Genomic DNA, 27,080 nt, shown 5'->3' with positions numbered 1-27,080 from the left:
ATAAATGCAATAACTTAAAGACACTTCATAAAATAAAGCACTCACCGTTTCATCACCCTAATGTTCCCACTATTAACATTATGGCATATTTCCTACCAGTCTTTTTCTACCTGCATATAGTTTGATATCAACACAATCATGTTTCATACATCTTTAAGAAAGTACTTAACAGAGATAGCCTACAACTTCACGGAGAGAATCTTTAGCTTCTTGGTCCTCAAGAATATCACCATACAGGAGTTCCCCGTTGCGGCACAGGGAAACAAATGCAATTAGTATCCATGGGGATGTGGATTCGATCCCTGGCCTTGCTTGGTGGGTTAAAGAGTCGGCTTTGCTATGAGCTGTGGTGAAGGTCACAGACATGACTTGGATCTCATGTCGCTGTGCCTGTGGCATAGGCTGGCAGCTACAGGTCTGATTTGACCCCTAGCCTGGGGACTTCCATTTGCCTCATATGCGGCCCTAGGAAAAAACAGAATATCACCATCTGGACAGGAAATGTCCTCCTAGGTTCCCTAGAAAACAGAGCCTGAGGCTAAAGCGCCTGCTCCTACACTATGGGAGGGGCTTCAATCCCAAAGGCAGAAGTGAAGGTCAAGGGAAACTGAAGCAGGAAAGGAGGAGAGAGACACGAAGCTGTTACTGAAGGAGCTGCATGTAGCCTCATGATCCTTGCTCCAGTATCTCTAGAAAGTTGGAATATAGCCTCTGCCTCCTGTAACAGCCCGCTAGGGGAGTAACAGGCAGCAGTGTATCTTCGGGCTCCTAATGTCCCTCATGTGGATGGCCAAGGCATCAGCTGCCCCACACCTCCGGATGGGGTCCCTGGCCCCCTGGGCAACCCTGGGGAATCAGGGTCCAGCCCAGCAGTTGCACCAGTGCCACAGCCCACCTCTCTTTGAAGGTCTGCTGCACAAGTGGGAGCACTTAGGTAGTTGTAAGTGATAGCTAAGGCAGAATTTCCAGGGGAGGGGCCCAGGCAGCTGTAATTTTTAAAGACTTCCCCAGGTGGTTGTTTCCAATGGGCAGTTAAATTTAAGAACCCCTGATGTAAGCTATTATGTTTACACAGCAATCTGCATCATCAGAGGGTGTTCCCACTTACCTGCTTTGATGCTGGCAATCCCCCGTCAAAGTGGTGACCTTCCCCAGTGGAGCCAAGACTCAAACCCACCCTTTTGTCTCCAGATCACGGAGGAGGTACATCCCCCTTACATTTTAGAAGAGCAGGGGATTAGCACAGATACACACAGTAAAACTCTGAAGCATCTAAATCACACCACATTTATGTAATCATTTCTATAAATGCCTGGTTTGACTTGCACAATGGAGGAGTAAATTTGCATGTCCTCAGCTGCCTGGATGGGGCGGTGTCAGATGGGTGGGGAATCTCTAGAACAGTGAGCTGTTCTCTACTTTGGCAGCACATTGCCATCACCCAAGGTGCTTTAACACCCACGTTCTCCAAAGTGTGGTCCAGGGACCAACAGCACTAGCATCCCCTGAGAGCTTGCTAGAAATGCAGGATCTGCATTTTTAACAAGATCTGCAGAAAATGTGCAAACGTATTAAAAATCTGAGACGTGCTGATTTAAGACAAGTGGATGCCGATTCTGATTTGACCTGGAGAGCAAGTTGGGCATCTGGATTTTATATATATATAATATATATATATAATGGGGAGGGGGAGGGAGTGGGACGGATTGGGAACTTGGGGCATCAGGATTTTTTTAGAGCTCTCCAGATTACTCTGATGTACATGTAGGGCAGATGTGATGCAGAAGCAAAGGAGGTCCGTACGGTCTGCAGCAAGCACCACCCCCAGGAAAATGATGAAGGGCTGCCGCGATGGGCTGAGCCTGACCTTCATCCACCAATGCACTTTTTTTGCCCAATCCACTGACACCTAGCACCCCTACTCACCCTCCATTGGTGGATTTGCAGCTCCCAGTCCGTCTGACTCTCTGTACTTCCTGGGTCCCAGCAGAGCAGCCTCGTGCCCCACCCGCCTCAGCTTCTGTCCTTTCTTTCCCAGGTCCCGCCCTGTGGTTCAGATCAATGCCAGCCTCCACTTCGAGCCATCCAAGATCAACATCTTTCACAGGGATTGCAAACGCAGCGGCAGAGACGCCACCTGCCTGGCCGCCTTCCTCTGCTTCACACCCGTCTTCCTGGCACCCCATATCCAAACAGCAACTGTTGGTACATCAGGCCCCTCTGCCTTCTCCAGCTCCAGTCAGTTTTCAAACCCGGGCTCTTGCCAAAATGGGTTTTAAGTCCCAGGTCATACCTAGAGCCCCCTTTGAGGACTCCTAGATGCTCATCTGGTGCCCTAAGTCTGAGGGGCAGAAAGAGGATGTTGCACCAGAGCAAGGATGGGAGTGAGCCATGGTGACCAAGAGGCGGAGAGGCCGGGGAAGAAGGAAATAGTCAGAGGCAGAGTTTGGATCAGAACAGAGGACCAGAAGCAGTGGAACAATCTGGGATATGGAAGCTGTGGAGTCAGATGGAGAGAAAGAGAACCAGGATGGGGAGCTGGAAACCAGGGGCTCAGGTGGATGAAGAACCGAGTAGCAGTGGTCACTGCTCAGCGTGGGCATGGGTCCACAGCTGGGCAGTTTCCTTCTGAGAGTCCATCACTCCCAGCTCATGACAGCCCTGGGCCCAGGCAGCCCCAGCAAGTGGCAGCTACAGGTTCCAGGACCAGGCTAGGCCTGTGCAGGAAATTGGTTCCTCCTCAGCCAAAGAGCAGGGCCAATCAGATGATTAAAATTCAGGTGTCCCAGAAGGAAAATGAGAACAAAGGCAGGTCTGGGCTGTTGTTTGCTTCTTGCAGCTTCTCTCTCTGAAAGGAGAACCGTGCAAGAACCTGGTGTGCCCAGAGTGCTGCTGGGGTACCGGAGAGGGGGCTGAGCCTTTCCTGCATTTAGCAAAAGATGGCCTAGTTGAAGGGGAGGAGGCTGCAGGCCTTAAACCCCAGAACAGCCTTAGGTTTGAGGAGCTGGTGTGATGGAAACTCACCTGCAGAGGCTCTGACCCAGACCTGGCAGGATCCCAGAGCCGAGGATGAGACCCAGAAGGTGACAGGAGAGGTGGAGAGGTGTGTTCCCTCCAGGAGGGCCTCACATGAGGACATCGCCCTGACCCCTCATCCTGCCTCCTCTCCATCTCTCCCACTTTCTTTATCCCTTCACTGTCAGCCCCAACTTTCTTGTTCCTTCTTTGACCTTCTTCTCTTTAGCTCCTTCCTTTACTCTTTCTCACTGAATCATTCACTCTCTGTGTGGAAATTTCCTGCCCTGTGAGGGGAGAGAAGTAGCTCTGGCCTGGCCAGGCTGGAGGGCTTCCTGGAGGAGGCTGACTTTCCAGAGGCTATTTTTAAAGAGAGGCAAAATGTCTTTGATTGGAGCGTGGCTGGCCCCACCTCCATAGTCGTGCCCTTTCCTTCCTCCAGGCATCAGGTATAACGCCACCATGGATGAGAGGCGGTACACACCCAGAGCCCACCTGGATGAGGGCGGGGACCGATACACCAACAGGGCCGCCCTGCTCTCCTCTGGCCAGGAGCATTGTGACCGGATCAACTTCCATGTGCTGGTGAGCCTGATGCCCGGCAGCCCCAGCAGCCCCACCAGCAGAGCTCAGGCTCCTCCAGGAAGGGAACGCAGAACTGGGGGAGGTGCTGCCATGGGAGAGGCAAGGCGCTCAGGAGACCTCAGGAGCCAGGCAGCGGCCAGTGTCCTGGACCTTGGCCACCCACACTCAAGCCCAGAAGAACAGCCACTGGGACACACTACTTACCGCCTCACTGTACCCTTCTCTGGCATCCCTTTTTTGTCAGCGCATGTTTCTTTCCTTCTTTTTCTAGGGCCACACTCGCAGCATATGGAGGTTCCCAGGCTAGTGGTCCAATCAGAGCTGTAGCTGCCGGCCACAGCCACAGCAATGCGGGATCCAAGCTGCGTCTGCGACCTACACCACAGCTCACAGCAACGCCGGATCCTTAACCCACTGAGTGAGGCCAGGGATTGAATCTGCGTCTTCATGGATACTAGCGGCTTCTGTATGGCTGGGCCACAAGACAGGAACTCTAGCCCACGTTTCTACATGAACCCTGAGGAGGGCGGTGGGCTTAGTGACATCTAGCAGAGAGGATGGGGTCAGCCAGTGGGGGCCATGGCTCTGAAGGAAAGGATAAGCAGGCATTGTCTAAAACTGAAAATGAGGTAAGACGGACTTGTGACACAGGCAGGCTGGGGAGGAACAGAGGCCAGACTGGCAGAGGGAAGAACCAGTAGGGTTCTGGTGCCTCCACATAGAAACTCCACACCCCCAGCCACACTTTAGCCTCAGAGATGAAGGCCAGGGGCACTCAGAGCCCACCTGACCCCAGTATTCAATGGGCAGAGGTCAGAAAAGCAAGAAGTCCTGGTGTCTATGAATATGTTGCCCCTCAGAGGTATTTGTGGGCTGGTTCTCAAAGTGTGGTCCCCAGACCAGCAGCATCTTCATCACCTGAGAACTTAGAAATGCATGTGTGCAAGCTCCATCTCAGACCTACTAAAGCAGAACCTCTAGAGATGGGACTCGGTGTTTCAATAGACCCTCCTCGGAGTCAGGGTGCGATTCTGATGTAAGCTCCTGCCTTAACACAAGGAAGGCACTTGTGTCAAGCTTTGAGTTCCATGGCAGGGATTGGAGGATTTTTCAGGTAGCTCTGAGCAACCACCTGAATCACTCCTATTTTGTTCATGTTTGTTCATTCATTGATTTAGCACATTTATTAAGCCTTGTCATAGTGCTAGGACTGTGCTAAGAGTCTTCAGAGGGAGGAAGATTGATACACAATCAGATAGCTTGGAGGCTGTGTAAGAGTGTCAGTAACAGGTCTGAACAGAGTATGGGGATGGGGTGTTGGGGACACAAGTTCCCAGCCATGAAGGATGAGTAGGAGTTGGTGGAACATCCAGGCATCAGGGTTGGCATACGCTGAGTCAAGGGCCCTTTTCAGGAGGCACGATTTCCATCTAAGGACCCCTGGGGAACCTCCCTGTGCTCATAAGTACTAAAGCCCCACTGACTTATGCTCAGGGCTGATGGGGCCCCTGCCCTTCCAGGTTAGGGAGGTGGAAGTTCTCTCTGAGCGGTCCCGGTCCAGACACGGACATGTCCTCTGCCTTCAGCCTGTCCTCATCTCCTCCCACTCAGGACACGGCTGACTACGTGAAGCCAGTGACCTTCTCAGTCGAGTATTCCCTGGTGGACCCCGACTACGGCCCCATGCTGGACGACGGCTGGCCCACGACCCTCAGAGTCTCGGTACATCCTAACACCCTGGGGCGGCAACTCTGGCACCTACCCCACCCCCACCCCCATCTCCTCCCAGAAGCCCAGGCCAGAGTGCCACGGGCACAAGGGAGTTTTTCCTCTGCCGCGCCTTCCCGCCTCTGGCCCCACAAACCCCCAACAGGCTCCTTCCCTCCTCCCTTGCGACCCACGCTGACCAACGAATGTCTTGCAGGTAAGGGCCTGGCCTTCTCTGCCTCTCCAAGGTACCCCACATCCCCAGCGAGGGTGAGCACGGAGTGGGTCCCGAGACCCACAGGCCCAGAGGGACCTTCGTTCTCAGTCACCCACCTCCCTCATTTACAGCCAAGGATACTAGAGGCCAGAGAGAGTGACTCAACCTCTAGAGCCTGGTCTGTGCTCATGGAATGATTGACTGATTAATAGACACTTCTCCAAGCCTGCTCCAGGTATCCCCAAACCAAGTGGTTCCAGCCTCATCTGCGCACACCCATGACCATATGTTCTAATCCCCAGCTCTGGGGGCATCGGAATTTTCTGGTATCTAATATTCAGATGCTCCCTGCATCTGCAGCTCCATATAAATCCCACACAAAGAAAACATCGAGCTGTCCTCAATTCTGTCTGAGCCGTGCTAGGAAAGCAGGCAAAAGAATCCCTGAGGATTTAGGAAGCAACTTTAAAATATACCACAGTGCTCTTAGGACCGTGACCTATGAGGTCTAGCCTTCGAGCCATGTCTTGGAATTATATAGAATCCAGCCGGCAAACGACAATTTCAGAATTACTCACGTGCTTGCTCGTAAATTCTTCAACATAAAAGAACTGTATTGTCATCAGCAAGGCTTCTGAAAATCCCCCATCTGTTCTCATTCTCCCCTCTTAGCTCCCTCACCTCCTCCAGCATCCCTCGTCCCAGACCTCCTGCATCCCACCGCCCACCCCCCAATCTTCACACCTTCCCTCATCTCCTGATTCTGCATCACGAACACATAAGAGAGGCTATCTTAACATATAGTTCGGCCAGGGGTGGGGGCAAGGGGGGGTGGGGCTGGGGGGACACTGGCCTGGCAAAGCTGGAATCTTCATTAGTGAGCTCAGAGATGGGGAGAGCTGGATATACTGAGTCTTAATATTTTTTCCCATCACAGTAATTACAAAGCCACCACAGCAAATGAATGAGTACCTGTCACTCATTCTGTCGGCATGTCAAAGCCCATGATGCAGGTGAAGGTACAGAGTACTCTCTGCTCTGACCCTGATGATGTGGATACAAGGTGATGACAAGGGTCATAGGCCAAGTCAGAGACGGGAGTAAGCTCATAGTGTTACCAGGCAGTCAGATGATAGGGCAGGGGGACTTCCTGGAGGAGGTGGCTTTCCCCTGGACCTTTAGAAAAGGCGTGATTCAGATATGCAGAGATGGGGACGGTGGGCTTTTATTCTTGGAAAGCTGACAGTGTAGCCAAGGTGTGGACTTGGGCACAAGCAGGGTGAAGAGATGTGTAGAGAAAGGGTGAGAAATAGAGCTGAAAAAGTCAGTCTGGGCATATTACCAAGGCCTTTGGGTAGCAGCTAACTGTCTCAAAATCTTGCTAATACAGATTTCTGGCCCCCAGCAAATTAGAAACATTCTTCCATTCTTCCCATGTCTTTGCTACAAATTCTTCTTTAGCTTCTTTTTTTTTTTTTTTTTTTTTTTTTTTAGGGCCGCACCCACAGCATATGAAGGTTCCCAGGCTAGGGATCTAATCGGAGCTACAGCTGCCAGCCTACACCACAGCCACGGCAACGCCAGATCTGAGCCGCTTCTGTGACCTACACTACAGCTCACAGCAATGCCAGATCCTTAACCTGCTGGGCGAGGCCAGGGATCAAACCCACAACCTCATGGTTCCTAGTCAGATTCCGCTGCGCCACAGCAGGAACTCCTTTAGCTTCTGTTCCATGCCCAGAATTGTTCTGATATCAGACATCTTGCCTCTTGAAGGAATGAGCATGCAGTTGAGTGTAGCAGTTTCTCATCATATTAAATTATCCCTTTTAATCAAGTGGATAGAATTTTTTCTGAAGGTTATTACATAATTTTCACATTTCTTAAACAGTATGCTGAGCGGGGGTGCTGGGTATTTCACTGGAGACTTGAAATCACTAAGATGAACACAGGCTCTGGAATATAGTGACTCCCCCAAGAATCCCCCAGAGAGTCTTGAGCCATGACCCATCCCTGAGTGCCTGGCTTTGCCCTCCTTTGTGTGGCTCTGCTGTCCTCCTTACTGGCTGCCTTTGCAGTGTGCCCACTTCAAGCTACAAATCCACCATGTGATGGGGGAGGCCAAGGGGCGGTCTTGATATAAATTTGTCTGAAATAAGAGTACGTGGATCTAATGAGGGCCAGGGAGCTCGCCTCTGAGATTTTAGGGAATGGAAGAGACCCCTGGCTGTGCTCTTGGAGACGCTTTTGCTCCTCAGGTCCAGACTTGGCCACCCACCACCTGCTGAGCACATCCCCTGAATGGGCCACAGGCACTGCAAACTCCATGTGCCCCACACAACTCCGTGTAACTGCACAATTTATAAGTGAATGGCGGGCCACCCTTCCAGACATTTTCCTTCCAGAAAAAGGAAACTCAACACCCAGACCCTTTTCTCCTTAGTCCTGACAAGCTCCAGGTCCTGCTGCTCTGAAATCCCTAACCTATTTTTCCCCCTCCACACCCACTACCACCCCAACACCGTTGTCGTCATCGTCGTCTCATCATCATCTCTTGCATGAACATTGCAGCAGCCTCCTCAGTGCTCTCTCTGCCTCTATTCTTGAACCTTCCAGCAGCCAGAGGGAGCCTTCAACACGCAGGTCTGGGAAGACAGAGGACACTCCCAGCCAAAAGCAGTGACATGACTCGCCTATCCCTCCATCTCCTGCACCTCTTACTACACCGGCCCTGCAGAGCCATCATTCCCCAGACTGACCATGCTGTCTCATGCCTTATGACCTTTGCACAGGCTCGTCCTTCCTTCCAGACTTCCCTCTCCCCCTCCTCCATCCAGCCAACTCTGTCATCCTTCAGAACACTGACCTACTGTCACGTCCCTGAAGCCTTCCCAACCACCCATGGACCAAAATAATTGTTTCCTCCTTTCTTCCTCTTCTAGTCCTTATACAGATTTTTTTTTTTGCACATTTCGCACTAATTATTTGTTCATACACGAATCTTCCCCATGAGCTGAGAGCAGAGGCTGAATCTTCCTCGTCCTATGTCCCCAGTCCCAGAGAGCTTGCTCCCCACAGTAAATGATCAATCAGTGTGGCACTGGATGAATGGGTGTTTTGTGCTACCAGCTCAGCTAGGGACTGAAAGGAACCCTGGAGGAGCTGAGTTTTCAGCCAGGTTCTAAAGAAAAGAGTATCTATGCAAAAGCAGGAGAAAAAGCATCTATGAAAAGGACAGAAACAGTGAAGCCCATGTCTAGCACCTCAGAGAGAGGAGCTGGTGAGCTGTGGGGGTGAGGCATAGCCCACAGCAAAGACAGGGGCTGGATGCAGGGCGGGTCCCCTATCCAGCCACCCATGGCGGTCTCTCCCTGGCCCAGGTGCCCTTCTGGAATGGCTGCAATGAGGATGAGCACTGTGTCCCTGACCTCCTGCTGGATGCCCGCAGTGACCTGCCCACAGCCATGTGAGTCATCTCCTCCCTGCCCCCACCCTGACTCTTTTCCCTCCCCTCCTAGTGGATCTGGGCTCCCAGGGCCCTGGAGAACAATCCTGCACATGCTTTTCAATAGGCAGCATGGGCCAAACACTGAACTTGGAGCATGGGTGTAGCTCAGGCTCTGCCTCTAACTCCTGGGTGATCTCAGGCAAGACCCCTGCCCTCTCGGAGCCTCAGTTATCTCCTCTGTAAAATGAATGCTGTTAGTCTACTTCAGCCTCCTTAAACTTTGATTAGAAACAGAATCCTTTCTCTGGAGCCCACATTACCAAACAGATAAAAGGTGGATACTGAGGATCTGGAGTTCTGAGTGCTCAGCCGCCCATCCCAGACTCGGTGACCCCTGAGGTCCACCGACTGGCCACCTGGGCTCAATGCTAAGGAGATTAGCAGAGGATGGAGCACAGTCTCCTGGAAGAAATCAACTAGAGACAAGGAAAAATAATGACCCTATTTTAAATTTATATATTTTCGCATGATTTATGTTCAACTTTTATCCACCTATGTGATGACTAGATCAAAGCTACATGTACAATAGATAGAAATAACACATCCAAACCTTGTAGAAAGATGAGGATGCAGATTCTGACCATCTAGGCTAATAAGCAGGATTGTCGCCAAACTGAACTCTGAGCTTCCTGGCAGCCAGCGCCAAAAGGGAAACACGCTGATTGGAGAGGTGACACCTGTGTGGTGAGGACCCCCCCTGCATTCCCCATTCCCCGTGCCTGATCCCTGCCGGTCTCTGTCCCGCAGGGAGTACTGCCAGAGGGTGCTGCGGAAGCCCGCCCAGGACTGCTCTGCTTACACACTGTCCTTTGACACCACGGTTTTCATCATAGAGAGCACGAGGCGGCGCGTGGCCGTGGAGGCCCTGCTAGAGAACAAGGGCGAGAACGCCTACAGCACAGTCCTCAATATTTCACAGTCAGCAAACCTGCAGTTTGCTAGCTTGATCCAGAAGGTGAGACCTTGGCAGCCTGCCTGGCCTGCCTGAAGAGACACACAGAGCCGGGAAAGGAGGGGTCCAGGTAGAGGGGCCTGGCTGCCCATTAGAATCACCTGGGAGCTCAAAGATACCTGTGTACAGCCTTCTCCCAGATGTTCTCATTGATCTGGAGGTCTGCACCCCCCCACTTCCTCTCCCCCACCCCTACCATCCAACAAGAGGATATCAAGTGGAGGAAGCCACTTTCTGGTGTTCTGAGCTAGTTACCTCCCATCTCTGGGGCTCAGTGTCTCCACCATAAGGCCAGATGAGAAGTCCTGCCTCGGGGGTTGATACAGAGAGAGTGACCAAGCATATATGTGGGCACCTGCTTGCTCTCCACAACCTGGCCCCACTGAGCCAGTCCCACACCCCTGCCCTGGGCCCCCACCATACTTACTGAACTGGAACCACACACGCAAGCCCCTAGGGGGGCCCAGCATCTGCGGCCCATGCTGCAGCTTCAGATGGGCAATTGGGGGGCAGAGGCAAGCGTGGCCCCCAGTCCTGGGTCACGGGCCTTACCTAACTGCTGCCCGTGATGCTCCCACCCACCCCAGGATGACTCGGACGGCAGCATCGAGTGTGTGAACGAGGAGAAGAGGCTCCACAGGAAAGTCTGCAACGTCAGCTACCCCTTCTTCCGGGCCAAGGCCAAGGTTGAAGCTGGGGCGGCATGGGGTGGGACCAGGGGTGGGGGCAGGAGGCACAGGCGAGAAAGAGAAATGGAGGTGAACAGAGGGGGGACTGGGAGGGATGGAGGGGCCTGAGAGTGGCTTTTAAGTAGGCTAGTTTTTTCTCCCATGAAATGACATTAAAATGACCTACCAGTGAGCCGTTCCCCGCGGCTGGGCACCCACCCCAGGAGAGCACCGGCCCTCCTTTCCCTTCAGGGGAATCCTACTATTCCCACCCACCACTCTCCCACCTCCTCCTGGACAGTCATCCCAGTGTCCTGTATCCTAACACATTTTTTGTGGGGTTTTTTGTTTTTTTTTTTTTGTTTTTTTGTTTTTGTTTTTTTTTTTGTCTTTTTAGGGCCACACCCACAGCATTTGGAAGTTCCCAGGCTAGGGGTCTAATCAGAGCTGTAGCCACCGGCCTACACCACAGCCATAGCAACACAGGATCTGAGCCATGTCTGCCACCTATACCACAGCTCACAGCAACGCCAGATCCTTAACCCACTGAGCAAGGCCAGGGATTGAACCTGCAACCTCATGGTTCCTAGTCAGATTCATTTCTGCTGTGCCATGATGAGAACTCCCTAACACATTTTTAAAATGTCCAGCGCCTGTCATTGTGCTGTACCTGGGGAGAGAAGGAGAGAAAGATTAACGTTTCTTGAACACCTACCATGTGCTTTAAAGTACAAGTGAAGAGTGTAGGGAAGGGAGAAGCAAATTACCAGAAAAGGAAGGTAGACTCCAGATTATAGGGGCATTTGCCCATCAGCCCAGGCAGTAGGCAGCCACTGAAGGTTCTGTTGCAAGAGAGGACCTACTAGTGGTTAGAACTCAGCACCTTTACCACTGTTCCTGGGTTCAATCTCTGGTCTGGAAACTGAGATCCTACATCAAGCCACTGCACACCAAGGCCAAAAAATTAATGAAAATACTTTATAAAGGAGTTCCCTGGTGGCCTAGCAGTTAAGGACTTGGCAGTGTCACTGCTGTGGCTCTGGTTACAGCTGTGGCCCAGGTTTGATCCCTGGCCCAGGAACTTCCACAAGCTGTGGGTGTGGCCAAAAAAAAAAAAAAAGGAGACCTAACTGAGGCCAAGCTGCTTGTTAAGTGGGAATCAGACAGAAGAGCTTGAAGCAGGAGCCACCTAGAGAGCAGGAGTGTGCTCCCAGGAGCAGGGTCTGCAAGGGGGGGTGGCGGTGGGGGGAACATGGGGGAGGGGATTAGGGCTCCTTAGAAGAACCTCCCCAGTGGGACACAGTGAGATTGTAGTTTTTGAGGTGAGGCACTAGTGGAACCAGGAGCTCTTGGGTAAAGACCCAGGGGGAACAGCACACAATCCAAGGTTCTCCACCTGACCCTGCAGCCGCCCAAGGAGGAGGGGGCCCCCAAGAGGACTCCTTGGGAAACCCCGTGAGGGTCCGACCTGGGAAGAACATAAGGGACCCGTGCAAAGTCCCAGTATTGCCACCATGTGGGACAGAAGGCAGCATAGAGGGTCAGATGCCATAGGGCACAGTCAGGGGACCCAGGCCCTAATCCTGGGTGAAGGCCAAGGGAAGCACCAGAACCTGGGCCATCAGAGAGGCGGGAGGACCACCAGACCAGGAGACAGGTGCGTTGCTAGCCTCTTGGGTAGCCCGGGACAGTCTTCACCCTTCTCCAGACCTCACACCTGTTCACCCGCAAGAACAAGGTGCATGAGGCAGTCTTACCACTCACCTCTGGCCCCCACATGGAGGTGATGGCCACCTCCTCTTCCAACCATCAAGTCCCCCACCCAGAAATTCCTGCAGAAAGAGCCTGAAGTTGGATTTGTTGCCTTCTCTTTGCCTGTAGGTAAAAATAAAAAAGTAGGTGGCAGAGGGCTGGCCCCACAGCCAAGAAGCCCCATCAGGGGAGCTGTTGACCTTGGCTGCATTCTCCCCACAGTCCACAAGCTCAGCTCACATCACTCCAGCACCTGGTCCTCCCTCCCCCAGCCCATTCTGTGCCAGCAGGGTCCACCCAGAGGACACAGGGGCTGGGAAGCCTGGGCCGGGGCTGGGAAGCCTGGGCCAGGACTGGTCTGGACAATGTCCAGACAGTTCCTGGCCACCTCAGCTCCAGCAATTTCTTCCTTGCAGGTGGCTTTCCGCCTCGATTTTGAGTTCAGCAAATCCGTCTTCCTGCACCACCTGGAGATCCAGCTCACAGCCGGCAGGTCAGGGCCTTGCCCGCTCCCTCTCCCTCCCTGCTTGCTGCTCTTGGCCCTGCTCTGCTGTTGGGAACACCCCCCCCCCCACCAACTCCATCCCTTACTGCCTCAGCCTGGGAGGGCCCTGGGTCAGCACCCAGGTGCTGGTCAACCTGCTGCACTGCCACCAATCTTCATTCTTAGGCAGCTTGGCTATAAGCGATATTACCCTTACCTGTCTGTAGCTTTTTATATAGCAGTTATTTAAAAGCCCTCCTGTTATGAAGCACTGTGCATATAATATCTCAGTCAATTCTCACAACAGCCCCTTAAGATAGGTTATTCCCTACCCCACCTCCTGAGTCACTGGTAAGAAAAGGAAAGCTCAGAGAGGTTGAGTGAATTTCCCAACAACACACAGCATGTAAATAGTACAACTGGAAACTAAACACTAGTTTTCCTACCCCTTATCTAGTGCTCTTTCTGTCCTGGTCACTACTCTCCTGTAAGAAACTTCCAATTTTTTTTTTTTTTTTTTTTTTGTCTTTTTGCCTTTTCTAGGGCCGCTCCCACAGCATATGGAGATTCCCAGGCTAGGGGTCTAATCGGAGCTGTAGCCACCGGCCTACACCAGAGCCACAGCCACGAGGGATCTGAGCCACGTCTGCGACCTGCACCACAGCTCATGGGAACACCGGATCTTTAACCCACTGAGCAAGGCCAGGGATTGAACCCACAACCTCATGGTTCTTAGTCGGATTCGTTAACCACCGAGCCATGAAGGGAACTCCGAAATTTCCAATTTTAAAAGAACTTCCCTTACTCTGGGTGAGTCTGTCTCCGTGGTATCAACCTATAGCCTTCCTGAGGGAATCGGCTATAGGTTGATACCACGAATCATCTATGTCAGTAATAAACACACGGAGGCAAAGAGGGATTCTGGCTGCTCTGAGCCTTATAAACTCTCCAGAGAACTACACCTGAGACATAAATACTACAGGCACACAGAGCACCAGCATTTACACACACACACACGCACGAACAAGTCATCAGTCACAGGAGCACCAGGGATCAACAAACACACCAGCGTGTGCTTGTGTCTGGTAGTAGTTAGCCAAATTGTGCCCTTTGCTGGAATTCTCACTTGACACGAGGCAAAAGTTTGTAAGCTATCTTAAGGCCTCCCCCTTAGAAAACAGTTCCATTCTCACAGAGCAGTGAATGCCCTTGGCAGTACGGGTGTCAGCAGGTGTTTGTGAGTTGGGCATGTATAGGACATAGGATGGGGACATGGGGTGTCTGTGTGTGTCACGTATCCCTTTTCTCACTAAACCACCTGTCTGGTGTTTCTTCCAAAGGAAATGAAACGTAGTGTCTGTAACAGGCAGAAACTGTTATCTTTTTACATCTAAAATGATTTGCCCCGGTAGCTCATGGTGCTGGGAAAGGGAAGCTTATTTGACAAAACTCCTTCTAATGCCTCTCAATTTCCCTCCCGGGGCCTTTTTAAGGCCCTCAAGCCCTCGGCCACTGCCCTCTCCACCCCACCCGCCACCAGCTCAGAAGGGCTAGTTCAAGGGTAGATAATGCTCCGCCGTGACTTCCTGGTGCTCTTGCCTTCTTCCCTTGGGCAGCACCTTTCCCCAAAGGCGTCATCTCCCCTGGGGACCTCAGCATAGGATTGGCCATCGGACACAGGAGGAGGGCACACAGGCAGTTGTGACCAAGCTGACGGCTCTCTCAGCCTCTGGACCCCTCCTTCCCCTGCCCCGACCCAAGGCCAGATGTGCTGTGCCCAGAAAGAAGGCAGGAAAGGCTGGGCTCTCTAGTTCCCCTGCCTCCAGGCCCCTCTCCTCCTGGGAGACTCCCCAGATGCCCTGCCCGCCGGCTGCCCAGCACAGCAGCCCTCCGGCAGCTGGGATGCAGGACGCGCCTGACCTGGACCCCTTCTGCTGCCTGAGCCAGTCGCGTGAGCCGGGTGGAGGGAGGGCTGCCCCTTCCTGACCGCATGTTGCCGGCTCTCCTTGCAGTGACAGCGATGAGAAGGAGAGCACTAAGGAAGACAACACAGCCCTCCTGCACTTCCACCTCAAGTATGAGGCCGATGTCCTCTTTACCAGGTGGGCCGCAGCCCCAGGGCCCTGGTGCTAAGGGACTGTGGGATGGAGCCAAGTGTGTCCCCAAGAGTGCAGCCCCCCCGTCCATGGAGGGAGAGCAGGGTCAACATAGAGGAGGGAGGGAACACAGACCTGGCTCCCAAGGAGCTCCCCCACAGCAGGAAGCCGGAGCGGGCAGTGTCCACCCCAGGTGCGGGCTCAACGTGGGGGCAGGGTCTGCAGAGAATTTTAAAACAGTTCCAGAACCTGCTAAAAGTCCATCTGCTTTTCATTACCACCTTGCACCAGCAATTCTAAACAGCATCGGTGAGAAAGTGCCCCTCCCTGCAGGGCAGGCTGCTCCCATTGCCCACAAGCCTGGTTCTGCCACTGGCCCCAGGCTGCCCCCCTCCCAAGGGCTCCCAGGTGGGTGGAGAAGTCAGAAGGTAGCATCAGACAGACAGAAGGTTTAGGCCATCTCACAGCCACTGCTTGAGGCTAGAACGGTACATGTTCATGATCAGAAGACGCCATGCCCCTGGGCAGGAGGCAAGGACAGGGGTGGCAAATAACTGGCTCTTTTGGTTCACACCCACCCCACCCCCAGGCAGACATTGATAACTGCCCTTAGTGTTTGTTCCTACTGAGCCTCAGAATCCTTCCAACACGTACGCCCAGTAGACACAGAGGAAACCTAATTGTGATCTCGGGTTAGGTGGGCCCAGGCCCACACCCTCTTTCATCCCTTTATCCATCTAGCCAACACTGACTGAGCTCACGGTGGCCCTGTCCTCTGTCCCTGCAGGAGCAGCAGCCTGAGCCACTACGAGGTCAAGCCCAACAGCTCGCTGGAGAGATACCAGGGCATCGGGCCTCCCTTCAACTGCATTTTCAAGGTGAGGCTGGAGGGGAGCCAGGCAAACAGGGAAAGGTGGGAGCTGAGGATCCCCCATTTGGGGAGAGAAGAATCTTGAATCATGGCTAGTGCCTGGGGTTCGACCTCAACCCTTCCACCCACTCACTGTGTGACTTTAGGCAAGTCCCTTCCCCTCTCTGGGCCTCTCGGTTCTCATCTGCAAAATAACAGGGCTGGACTGGGAGGAAGTGTCAGTGAAGATGAGGTGTAACTGAATATAATATTTAAATATTTAAAAAAACAGTGGTCTAGATGCCCTGGGGTTTATTCTCTCCCATAAAAGAAGCCCAGAGTTGGCATCTTTACAAGACATCCAGGATTGGGTCTCCTTCTGTCTGTGCCTCCATCCTCAACATGTGATTATCAGCCTCTCAAGTTCACCTCATAGTCCAAGGTGGCTGCACCTCCAGCCATCATGTTCTCATTCCAGGCAGAAGGAAGGGAAAAAGAGCAGGCCAGATTCCTCCCTACTAAGGAAACATCATGGCAGTTCCTCGCACTTCCAGTTACCTCTCGTTGACCAGCACAGTGTGATTTGGCTGTAAGGGCAGTTAGGAAATGTGCCTTTTTGTCTTAGTTTCTGTCACTAAGGAAGGAGGGAGAAGGAGAATAAGGAGGCAGCTTAGAGTCTCTGCTGTGGTGGGTCCTGTGATCTCCCCAGTCCTGAACTACTGGGCGAGAGCTGGGGCAGGAAGACAGCTAGAAACACACAAGTGCCTTGATGGCTCATCCAAGAGAGGTTTAGTAACTGCCCAAGGCCACACAGCTCATCCATGGCAGTAGCCTGGGGTCATGTGCTCAGGCTTCCGGACTCCAAAGCCCTGCTTGTAATCACTGCAGCTGTAACACCAAATGTGTTGTGGCTAGAATGCAAACTCCCGATGTATATGCTTTAGCAATTAAGGATTATATCTCCTAAGAAATGAATTGCTGTCACCATCTCCACTCCGACCTCTGTCTAGGGCCAGCAGGGCCAAGAGAAGTGAAAAGGGGAAGTAACCCTTGCTCTCAGTAATGCGTGCTCTCAGTCTCACAGCCCCCAGTGGCCCCCTTAGCCTCCAGGAGCGCAGCCCTTTCACCTTTCAGGCATGTTCATCCCTGCAGCCCCAGCCAAGGTCTGGAAGAGCTTTAGAGCTTCCACCATGAAAAGGCCTGGGGGTTTGGAGGGGCCAGTTTCCCAGGGCTGGCTGGGAGGATTGCCCTGCTGGACCTCATCCTCTACCCCTGACGGACTCCTCCCCATCCCGGCCACAGATCCAGAACCTGGGCTTGTTCCCCATCCACGGAGTGATGATGAAGATCACCGTTCCCATCGCCACCAGGGGCGGCAACCGGCTGCTGCTGCTGAGAGACTTCTTCACTGACCAGGTACCCGGGCCAGGGGGTGCCGGCTTGGGGCGGGGGGGGGGGGACAGACACAGCCCTAGGTGTGTCCCCAAGTCCCCAGACCTCAGCTCCTTCTCCCGGGCCCAGGGCCAGCTGGGCCTCCTCTGGGAAGAGGAGGAGAGAGGACCGTGTCTGGGACACCGAGTCTACCAGTGCTGGTGGTGAGGCTGGGTGCGTGTGTCCTTGTGCAGGCCAACACGTCCTGTAACGTCTGGGGGAACAGCACTGAGTACCGGCGCACCCCGACAGAGGAAGACTTGAGTCGTGCCCCACAGCTGGTGAGTGTTGTCCTCCCCACCCTCCCCCGCCAGCTGCCAAGAGCCCCGGGGGATGAGGAGAAGGGGGCTGCCTGCGCTCCGAGGCTTCTCTCCTTGTGCAATAACTTGTCAATAAGAGCTTGTTGAGCACCTCCATGTCAGCCTCAAACCAAGAGAGAAACAGAATAAGGAAAGGATACTTCTTGCGCTTACACGGGATCAAGTGCAAAGAAGCCAGGGAACAAGGCTGGGATACGCATCAGGGGAGAAGCGGTGGAGCATACCCCGTTGGGTAAAGGAGCGGGGATCGTGGACTTGCCTCTGCGTCTGAAAGGACCAGTGGGATACAAACAGGCAGAGGGAAGAGGAGCCACACCACACGGGGCTTGTATTGGAGACACGGACCATGTCAGCCAGGGCCTCCCTACACCTGCCCGGGGACGGAAGGCAGTCCAGCTGCAACTCCTGAAGCCGTCCCCAAGACACCAGCTGGGGTCCAGGTTTCCATTCTCAAAGCTGCCTCTGTCTCCACATACCAGTTTCTGAGGTTGCCTTTGCTAGTCTTTACCCAAACAAAAATCTGAGCTGCTTTCATTTTATTTCCCTGAACAAGTTCTCACAGAAAGCATCTTTAGAGTGTTGTCACTTTACTGAAGACTTGAGCTTGGGTGAGGTGAGGTGGCTGCTCGAGAGCAACACAAATAAGTTTAACCCCATGCATTCTAATTATTTGATGATTTGTGGGGGTTTTCTATTAGGGTGGTATTATCAGCAAGTAGTATTAGCTTTAGTTTTACCACTCAATCCTTTTAAATTGTTTTCCTCATCTTATTGCTCTGGCTGGGACCTCCAGGGCAAATGGTAAATAGAAATGATGACAGTCTTGTCTTGATCCTGATTTTAAAGGAATTATTTTTAATTTTTTGTTATGAAATGTGATACTTGCCATAGGTTTTTGCATCTTTTTTCTTCCTTTTTCTTTTTTTGCCTTGTTGTCTTTTAAGGCTGTTCCTGTGGCATATGGAGGTTCCCAGGCTAGGAGTCGAATGGGAGCTATAGCCACCGGCCTACACCAGAGCCACAGCAACATGGGATCCGAGCCTCATCTGTGACCTACACCACAGCTCACAGCAACGCCAGATCCTTAACCCACTGAGTGAGGCCAGGGACCGAACCCACATCCTCATGGATGCTAGTCAGTTTCGTTAACCCCTGAGCCACGACAGGAACTCCACATTTCTTGTTTCTTTTTTGGCTGCCCCACGGCACATGGAGTTCCCAGGCCAGGGATCAGACCTGAGCTGCAGTTGTGATCTATACTACAGCTGCTGCAATCCACTGCACCAGGCCAGGGATCGAACCTGCATCCCAGGGTTTCAGAGACACTGCTAGTCCTGTCAAGCCACAACGGGAACTCCTCCATAGATTTATTTTTTTTTTCTCCATAAATGCTCTTATTCAGATTCAGGAAGCGCCCTGGGAGTTTTTATCATAAACAGAAGTTAGATTTCCTAAAATGTTTTTTCTGCGTCTGTTGCAATAATCTTATCATTTGCCCTTTAATGTGTTTGTATGGTGATAATATTTATAGGCCTCCTAACAGTAAACCAAAGTTCTGTTCCTGGAATACAGCCAGTTCTGCACAACTTCAAATGGGGCATCAATATATACCATCTTTGGAGTTCCCTTCGTGGCGCAGTGGTTAATGAATCCGACTAGGAACCATGAGGTTGCGGGTTCGGTCCCTGCCCTTGCTCAGTGGGTTAATGATCCGGCGTTGCTGTGAGCTGTGGTGTAGGTTGCAGACGCGGCTCGGATCCCACGTTGCTGTGGCTCTGGCGTAGGCCAGTAGCTACAGCTCCGATTAGACCCCTAGCGTGGGAACCTCCATATGCCGCGGGAGCAGCCCAAAGAAATAGCAAAAAGACAAAAAAAAAAAAAAAAAAAAAAAAAAGATATATACCATCTTTACCTTGTCCTCCAGCCATCCGCTGGCAGCTCCAGCCCATGTGTCCCCCACCTCCTTCCTTGCCTCCCGTCCTCTGCCCCTCCTTCCCCAGGAGCAAAACCCCACTTGGTCAAGCTGGGCAGCTGAGCCATCTCTCTGGTGGCCAAGCCCCTGGTCACCCTAAGACTCACCTCTTTCAGAATCACAGCAACTCTGACGTCGTCTCCATCAACTGCAACGTGAGGCTGGCCCCCAACCAGGAAATCAATTTCCATCTGCTGGGGAACCTGTGGTTGAGGTCCCTAAAAGCAGTAAGTAGAGCTTGGGCCCAGGCTGGAGGAGGCAGGTGCTGAGGAGTCTCCCCCATGGGGAGGGGCCACCTCCTGACGAGGCCTCTGCTTACACAGCTCAAGTACAAGTTGATGAGAATCACGGTCCTCGCAGCCTTGCAGAGGCAGTTCCACAGCCCTTTCATCTTCCGAGAGGAGGATCCCAGCCGCCAGGTGAGCACCTGGGAACCCGGCAGACCTGGGCTCGGCCAGGCCAACTGGGGAGCGGGTGCCCCTTCCCCTTGAGTTTCCCTACACCCCCTGCGGGAGAGAGAGGGACAGGCTTGCCAGTGGCTGGTGCAGCATCAGAGGAGAGGGAAAATAGAGACCAACAGGCTGTTAGGGGCAAAAGTGGGGAGGAGGGGCCAGAAATAGGCACTCACCCTGTGCCTAGGGCTACCAGGCTCTTCATTGCAACAGCCCCATGGAGGCAGAGGAAGGAGGGACACCTGTGTGTTTTACACTAGAGGAAGTGGACATGTAGCCCAGGCCTGCCTGCCTACCTGCCTCAGTGGCAAGGCTGGGTCTTAGCAGGCTGGCAGCCTAGCGTGGCCAGCCAACCCTTCCCTCCCCATCCATCCCCTCCTGAAATCTAATGAATAGAGTCTGGAGTGAATTGAATGTATGAAGACCAGGGTTGTGAGATGTCTCTGCACGGGGATGCTTTTTGAATTGGGTAAAACCAGACTGTCACAGATCAGACCAGCTTGAATCAGGGTCCAGGAAAGGTGTGAGGCTCCGTGCGGTGCTCTCTGGGAAGATGAGAAATAGGGTCTTGAAAAGCCCAGGCCTCTGGAAGGAGCCAGGCATCCTGGACATGGGATGCTGCTGCCCTCCACTGGCCACATCCCCAAAGTGCAGCCGGGGCTCCAGGTGAGCAGCCCACATCAGATACCCAGTTAACCCGCTGCCCCAGGAAATGCTGGAGAGCAGAATGGGCCAGCTCAAGAAGCCAGACATAAATAAAATACAAACACAGATTCCAAGGAGGGGGCGTGCCAGGAAGAGGGGTAGCAGGTGCAAAAGCCCGGAAGCAGGAGTTCCTACTGTGGATTAGTAGGTTACTAACCCGTCTGTTACCCATGAGTATACAGGTTTGATCCCTGGCCTCGCTCAGTGGGTTGAGGATCTCGTGTTGCCATAAGCTGCAGTGTGGGTCTCAGATGCAGCTCTGATCTGGCATTGCTGTGACTGTGGCGTGGGCTGGCAGCTACAGCTCTAAAAAGCAAAACAAAGCAAAAAAGAAAACAACAAACAAAAAAAACCCAAAGAGGTCCAGAAGCAGCACTCAGGGGACCTACCCAAGAAGTGGTTTGTTCATTCTTCAGTGTTTGTTGGGGGTCCCCCTATGACTCAGGCCTCCCAAGGGATACAGGGATGAATTAGGCAGAAAAGGGGATGAGGACAACAAAGTGTGGGTGCAATCGGGGGGTGAGCCCAGGTCCTGAGGGTAAGGGGTGATCAGAGCAAGGACCATCTAGGGAAAGCTTTCTTGAGACAGTCCACTTGAATCTTGAGAGACACGTAAGAATTTTCCAGGCAGCCAGGTGACAAGAGTTGTGGTTCAGGCACTTCCCTACACACACAAACTACCCTTCTCTCCACACTCGTTCATCTGTCATTTACTAGCTTAAGTGATTTCTCCTTCTCCTTCCACTCCCACCCCCTGCCACCCAAAACCCCTCTTATACCCTCAGGATGCCTCTTTTCTTTTTTGGAAACCCAGCAACCCCAAATTTAAGCTCCTATTGGCTTGGCTCTGTGCAAGGTGCAGGTGTGGGAAGGCAGGGGCAGGTCCCAGCCTTCAGGGATGGAAAGAGAGCGTAGAAGGGACCTGCCATCTATTATGTGTCACAGCAGACACATCCCATGTTATCCTCAGCACTGTGAGATGTGTCCCCACATCCATTTTTCAGATGTGATACTGAGGCTGTGTGAGATGAGGCGCGGGGGAGGAGGCTTGCCTCGAGTTGAATAGAGTCAGTAGCAGGCAAGCTGTCTCGGGGTGTGTTCATTCAGGCTTTCAGCACCATGACTGAGCTCCTGCTCCGGCCCAGGCACTCTTCCAGGCACTGAGGATACAGTAGTGAGCAAAACAGATAAAGCCCCGGCTCTCCCTGGAGCTGACACTGCAGATGGGGAAGAAGAGGCCATGACAAATATATACAGTGACGGTGGTAATGAGTTCTGCTCAGAAAAACTCAGGCGCCTAAGGGTGGAGACGAGGGGGTGCTCGTTTATACAGAGAGATGGAGGAAAGCCTCTCCCATAAAGGGACAGCAGACAGAGACCAGGACGATTGCAGTGGTGCCACGTGATGGGGTTGGCACAGCCCTGCCAGCAGAAGGAACAGCAGTGCAAAGTTGCAACAGCAGGCATGTGCTGGGCATGTTGGCAGCCAGGTGGCTGGAGGACTGGAGTAGAGCAAGGGGCAGAGCAGGAGCTGAGACCGGTGAGATAAGCAGGGCCAGAGGTACAGGACCTCCCAGGCTAGGACAAGGACTCTATTTTTCACTCTGAGATGGCAAAAGAGCAGAGAATAAATCCTTCCTCTGGCTGCTATGCCAAGAACAGACGGTAGGGGGCGAGGAAACACAAAGGGCCAGCTGGGCAGCTACGTGGGGTGGGGTGGGGTGGGGTGGTCTCTGGGTGGAAGACAAGAGTGCCAGTCCAAAGAGATAGCCTTGGAGGTGGGAGGAGGTGCCACATCCTGGGTGTTTCAAAGGTAGAGCGGATAGACTTTGCTGGAGTCCCTATGGGTGTGAAAGTAAGAGTCCGTGACCGATACAAGAAGCGAGAGCAAGGAAGGACAAGGCTGCCATTTGCTTTGATGGGAAAGATGTTGAAGGAACAGGTTGGAGGCTGAAGAATGTGATCAAGGGTTTGTTCTGGAGTTCCCGTCGTGGCTCTGTGGTTAACGAATCCGACTAGGAACCATGAGGTTGCAGGTTCAATCTCTGGCCTTGCTCAGTGGGTTAAGGATCTGGCGTTGCTGTGAGCTGTGGTGTAGGTTACAGAGGCATCTGGGATCCCACGTTGCTGTGGCTGTGGTGTAGGCAGGCAGCTGTAGCTCTGATTCAACCCCTAGCCTGGGAACTTCCACATGCCTTGGGAGTGGCCCTAGAAAGGGCAAAAAGACAAATAATAATAAAATTTTTTTAAAAAAGAGTTTGTTCTGGGATGGTTGAAGATGCTAGGCAGCCTGAGCAGACAGTTGGATAGGAGTCTGGGATGGAGTGGAGAGACCCACTAGAAGGTAGAAGTGTGAGAGCATCCTCAGCATAAGATGGTCACAGCCCGAGGCCTGAGTGAGTTTGCCCAGGGCACTTTTGCTTGCAGAACCTTCCTCCATACTAGAAAAAAATTTTAATTATTATTTTATGATTCAGTCTGCATAAAGGCATGATCATATTCATTTTTTTATTCTAACTTTAAAAGAAATCAGAACATTTTTGTGGGCCCCTAAAAGCAGCATGGACCCTGGGCACCGTGACCCCTGTACCTACTCTCTAAGTCAGCGCCAAGCTCACCAGGGAGTGACTATGGATAAAGAAGAGGTCCGAGGACAGAACCATGGGTCACACCAACAGTCAGAAGTTTAGGAGATGGCAGGGAAGCAAAGACAACAAGAAAGAGGAGCCCATGTGATAGAAGGAGAATCCAGGGACAGTGGAGTGGCCTGAGGCTGAAGGCAGAAGGTGGTGTCTCAAAGAGGCCAGGGGATCACCTGGTCACTTAACACACATGTCCACTGTGCAGGCCTCTCTGTTGGCTGGGTGCCACCCACCCTCCAGCATCTCCCTGAGGAAGGGGATGCAGCTCTCCCACCAGGTGCCAGCTGCCTCCCTCCCGCCCTCCTTCCCTGCCCCATGCTGCCATCTGGGCCCCTCGACAGCAGTGCTGTTGACCTGGCCACCACTGCTCCCCTTGCAGATCACGTTTGAGATCTCCAAGCAAGAAGACTCCCAGATCCCCATCTGGATCATCGTGGGCAGCACCCTGGGGGGCCTCCTGCTGCTGGCCCTGCTGGTCCTGGCGCTGTGGAAGGTGAGGGCCCCCTCGGGGTGGGGGTGGGGAACAGCATCCTGGCTGTCCAGGCCTGGGGCTCCGGCCTCTGAGCTCTGTGGCCAGTCCCCATATTCTCTTCCACACGGGACTGGTATCCATCCAGCCTCCTCCCCAGAGCTTGCCAGCCACGGAGGCAGATTGGCCAGGGCCACCAGGGGGCACTCAACCCATGGCAGGTCCCTCTGAGAACCTGATGAAGGCTAGGGTTCCTCTGATCAGAAGAAAAAGCAGATACACAGGAACCATGAGGTTGTGGGTTCCATCCCTGGCCTCACTCAGTGGGTTAAGGATCCAGCGTTGCCATGAGCTGTAGTGTAGGTCACAGACGCGGCTCGGATCCAGCATTGCTGTGGCTGTGGTATAGACCAGCAGCCGTGGCTCTGACTGGACCCCTAACCTGGGAACCTCCATATGCCGCAGGTGTGGCCCTAAAAAGCAAAACAGAAACAAAAGAACCCTGGTCTCCTCCTGTTACAGATGAGGGGAGGGAAGCCCAGTGAGAGTGTTGACTGGGGCAGCATCAGCACGACTGCTGGCTTCCTGACACGTGGTTCCCTGTTAGGGTTGAAGTGGCCCACTGCGCAGCGTCGTGGTTGGTGGGGGAGAGCTGGGCCTTCAGGGAGGAAAGAAGCCTGAGGAGGGTTGGCAGAGGGAGAGCAGGAAGGGGAGGCAGGCCTTGTCCACCCTGCCCACTCCTGAGATGTGCCCCGTGCCTCCCCACAGCTCGGCTTCTTTAAAAGCGCCAAGCGCAGGAGGGAGCCCGGCCTGGATCCCACCCCCAAAGTGCTGGAGTGAGGCTCCGGAGGAGGCTGTGAGTTGACGGGGGCCAGCACGCGGGCCCAGGCGGGGTGCAGGCCCAGGCCCGTGGCCCACCGAGCTGGGGTGGAGAGGACGCCAGCTCACTTTCCACTTGACCTCATCTCTTGAGAGACCGAGTCTGCTCCTCCCGAAAGGAACTCAAGCCAGTTTGAAGAGGGACTGTCCTACTGGGAGGCCGAGGCACCTCCAACACAGATCCCTAGGGATTTAAAGGGACCTCTCCCGAGGTACACCACACAGCTGCCCCCAGGCTCTGTAGGGGCATTTGCTGCCCCCACCACTATGGTGCTAGGAATTCGCCACCACCCCATCCTCAGAAGAAACCCAGAGAGCAAGACTACAAAAGCCCACTCTGCGCTCCCCAGGCCCCTAGTTCCTGTAGGACCCCATGGGACAACAGATCTGCATTCTGCGCTGTCCTCCCTCCCTCAAGCTGCCTGCCCATGGCTCCAGAGACATCCCACCCCTTCCCCAGGCTGGAGGTAGGTCCCCGGAGGCCCCCTGAGTGAGAGACTTGGCGATGACGGCTGCTGGCCCCGGATGAAGACAGACTCTGGGATGCAGAGAATGTGACAGACGGGCCGCTGGGGCTTAGGAGACAGGGTGCCCACCGAGATGGGGAGGTGGGTGGGCCCTCCCCCCGACCCCCACCCCCACCACGCTTTCACACTGACCTCCACCCCCTCCCCCTCCCACAGTGCTCACGGCCACTGCCGGCCTGTGACTCCCACTCCTCCACTGCTTTTGTTCAGGGTGCCCTGCTAAAGCGTGCAGACGGCACAATCCCCAGGGCTTCATGCTTCCCTACGCAATGGCCCGGCCCAGAGGCAAGGGTAGGGGTGGGGAGCCTCCCCTCTCTGCTTCGCCTCCTCCCTCCACACACGCACCCTCCCTCCCATCCCCCCCTTCCGCCCACCATCACCCGTGCCCGAGAGAAGGGCTGGATCGGCGCTGAGAGCTCCTCTCTGGAAAGCACAGATAAAGCTGGTGCAGGGACCTCTGGAGCCTGTGCAACCTCGGTGGCAAATGTCCGATCTGCCAGCCCATGGGACGAATGGTATCACCAATGATGGCACCCCGAGGACAAGAGGCACACCTGGTGCCCAGCCAAGTAATTTATGCCTTAACTTTGTTTTGAGGTAGCAATGAAAGGGGGATACATCAAAGGCATCTGTCCCCTGTCACACAGTACGACCTTTACTGTCGTAAATATTTTTAAGAAATTATAAAAAAAAAAAATACAGTGTTTAAAAACAACCAAGAGGCTGCCATCCCTTCTGTGGGCAGAGCATGTCCCAGTGAGCCACACTCTGAGGACAACAGGTGGATGAGGGGCTCCCTGCTTCCTCCCACTGTCTCGAAGTGTTGGGAAGGGACTTGTCCACCCTTTGCTTCCTACAACATCTCCTCCCAGTGGCTGCCTTGTCTGGGATGGACATCCGCAGTGACGGAGCACTCGCTCCCTCCCAAGCCCACCCATTCTACCTTTGGCCAGTTTGGATGGTTGAAACTTGCATGTCACAGTAGTTTCTACACCGTTGTTCCTGCTCTTTCCTCGCAGGCCTCCCAGACTGTGTAGGTTTAGCGTTTCAGTGCTGACACTCATACCCTGACTTACAGGTTCACCTTTACCCACAAGCTACTCTTAAATTTAAGTTGTCTCCATTCTATTCTCATCGTGTTGGAATCCCAAGAAGCCCGTAGACCCTTAGAAATTATGAGGTTCTGTTCTCCCATAGATGGGGATGCTCAGAAGCAGAGAAGTTAAGACAAAGCCCCAAGTTCCACAGCAAAATCCAGACTCCCCCAGGACTGCATGCTCTCAAGCCAAACAGCCTTTCTAGCCCCGCCTTAGAAGACCTAAGGGAAGGAATCTAAAGAGTTGATATGAAGTCCCCCTTTATGTGGATACTCTCTTTCTCAAACGGTGAAACCAAAATTCAAAGGAAACATTTTAAAATCATATTTTATTGAGTCATTGCCCTAAAGAATGGAGTCACCTGGCTACAGGAGATGTGACTCTGCACCCAGACATGCATTGTTTGGTCTTGCACCAAGTCTTCTATCAAACACCATCAACTTGGAGAACGTGTTCATGTGAAACCTGACTTTTAGAGATTGGCCATCCCATTTTTTTTTAATTGCCACATGCAGCCACTCTGCAGGCCAAGCAAAATGTCAGATGCAGCCCAGAGTTCAACTGCCACCTGTGGGTCAGAGGCTCCCTTCATCCCCAGAAGCTCACAGTCCTTCCCTGCCCTTCCCCACCCTACACCAAGAAGAGCTAAATGGTCAAAAGGTGGGAAAAACTGGGAGGCTTATGTGTATTGTCAAACCTGCAGCCCTCACACTGTGTCGCTCTCTTTTTCTCCTCTCTCTCTTGTCAAGTCT

General features: G+C 53.3%; 1 protein-coding gene across 4 annotated transcripts in view; it reads left to right on the top strand.

Annotated features, from left to right (window-relative positions):
* Positions 1–25,946, top strand: part of ITGA11 (integrin subunit alpha 11) — a 124,614-nt gene extending 98,668 nt beyond the window's left edge. For 2 of the 4 annotated variants that reach the window (XM_021100519.2, XM_084979167.1), the window contains 15 exons: positions 2,039–2,205; positions 3,458–3,600; positions 5,212–5,322; positions 8,905–8,990; positions 9,780–9,987; positions 10,572–10,670; positions 12,821–12,897; positions 14,901–14,990; positions 15,772–15,862; positions 17,137–17,250; positions 17,460–17,546; positions 19,674–19,784; positions 19,881–19,976; positions 23,736–23,849; positions 25,055–25,946. In XM_021100519.2, the coding sequence (XP_020956178.2) occupies positions 2,039–2,205; positions 3,458–3,600; positions 5,212–5,322; positions 8,905–8,990; positions 9,780–9,987; positions 10,572–10,670; positions 12,821–12,897; positions 14,901–14,990; positions 15,772–15,862; positions 17,137–17,250; positions 17,460–17,546; positions 19,674–19,784; positions 19,881–19,976; positions 23,736–23,849; positions 25,055–25,198 (1,738 nt within the window). In that variant the 3' untranslated portion in view covers positions 25,199–25,946. Of the gene's footprint in view, positions 1–2,038; positions 2,206–3,457; positions 3,601–5,211; positions 5,323–8,904; positions 8,991–9,779; positions 9,988–10,571; positions 10,671–12,820; positions 12,898–14,900; positions 14,991–15,771; positions 15,863–17,136; positions 17,251–17,459; positions 17,547–19,673; positions 19,785–19,880; positions 19,977–23,735; positions 23,850–24,593 lie in introns of all 4 variants that reach the window. The other 2 variants (XM_021100522.2, XM_084979169.1) reach the window with 1 other exon arrangement.
* Positions 25,947–27,080: the final 1,134 nt, after the last annotated feature.

This window comes from Sus scrofa, chromosome 1 (assembly GCF_054392235.1).
Source record: "Sus scrofa isolate SSC_HxYL_T2T_F1_AM1 chromosome 1, Sscrofa_HxYL_maternal_Yorkshire_Landrace_v2.0, whole genome shotgun sequence".
NCBI classification, from domain to species: Eukaryota; Metazoa; Chordata; class Mammalia; order Artiodactyla; family Suidae; genus Sus; species Sus scrofa.
The sequence above is the reverse complement of the archived record's forward strand: the minus strand, read 5'-3'. Positions and strand labels throughout refer to the sequence as shown.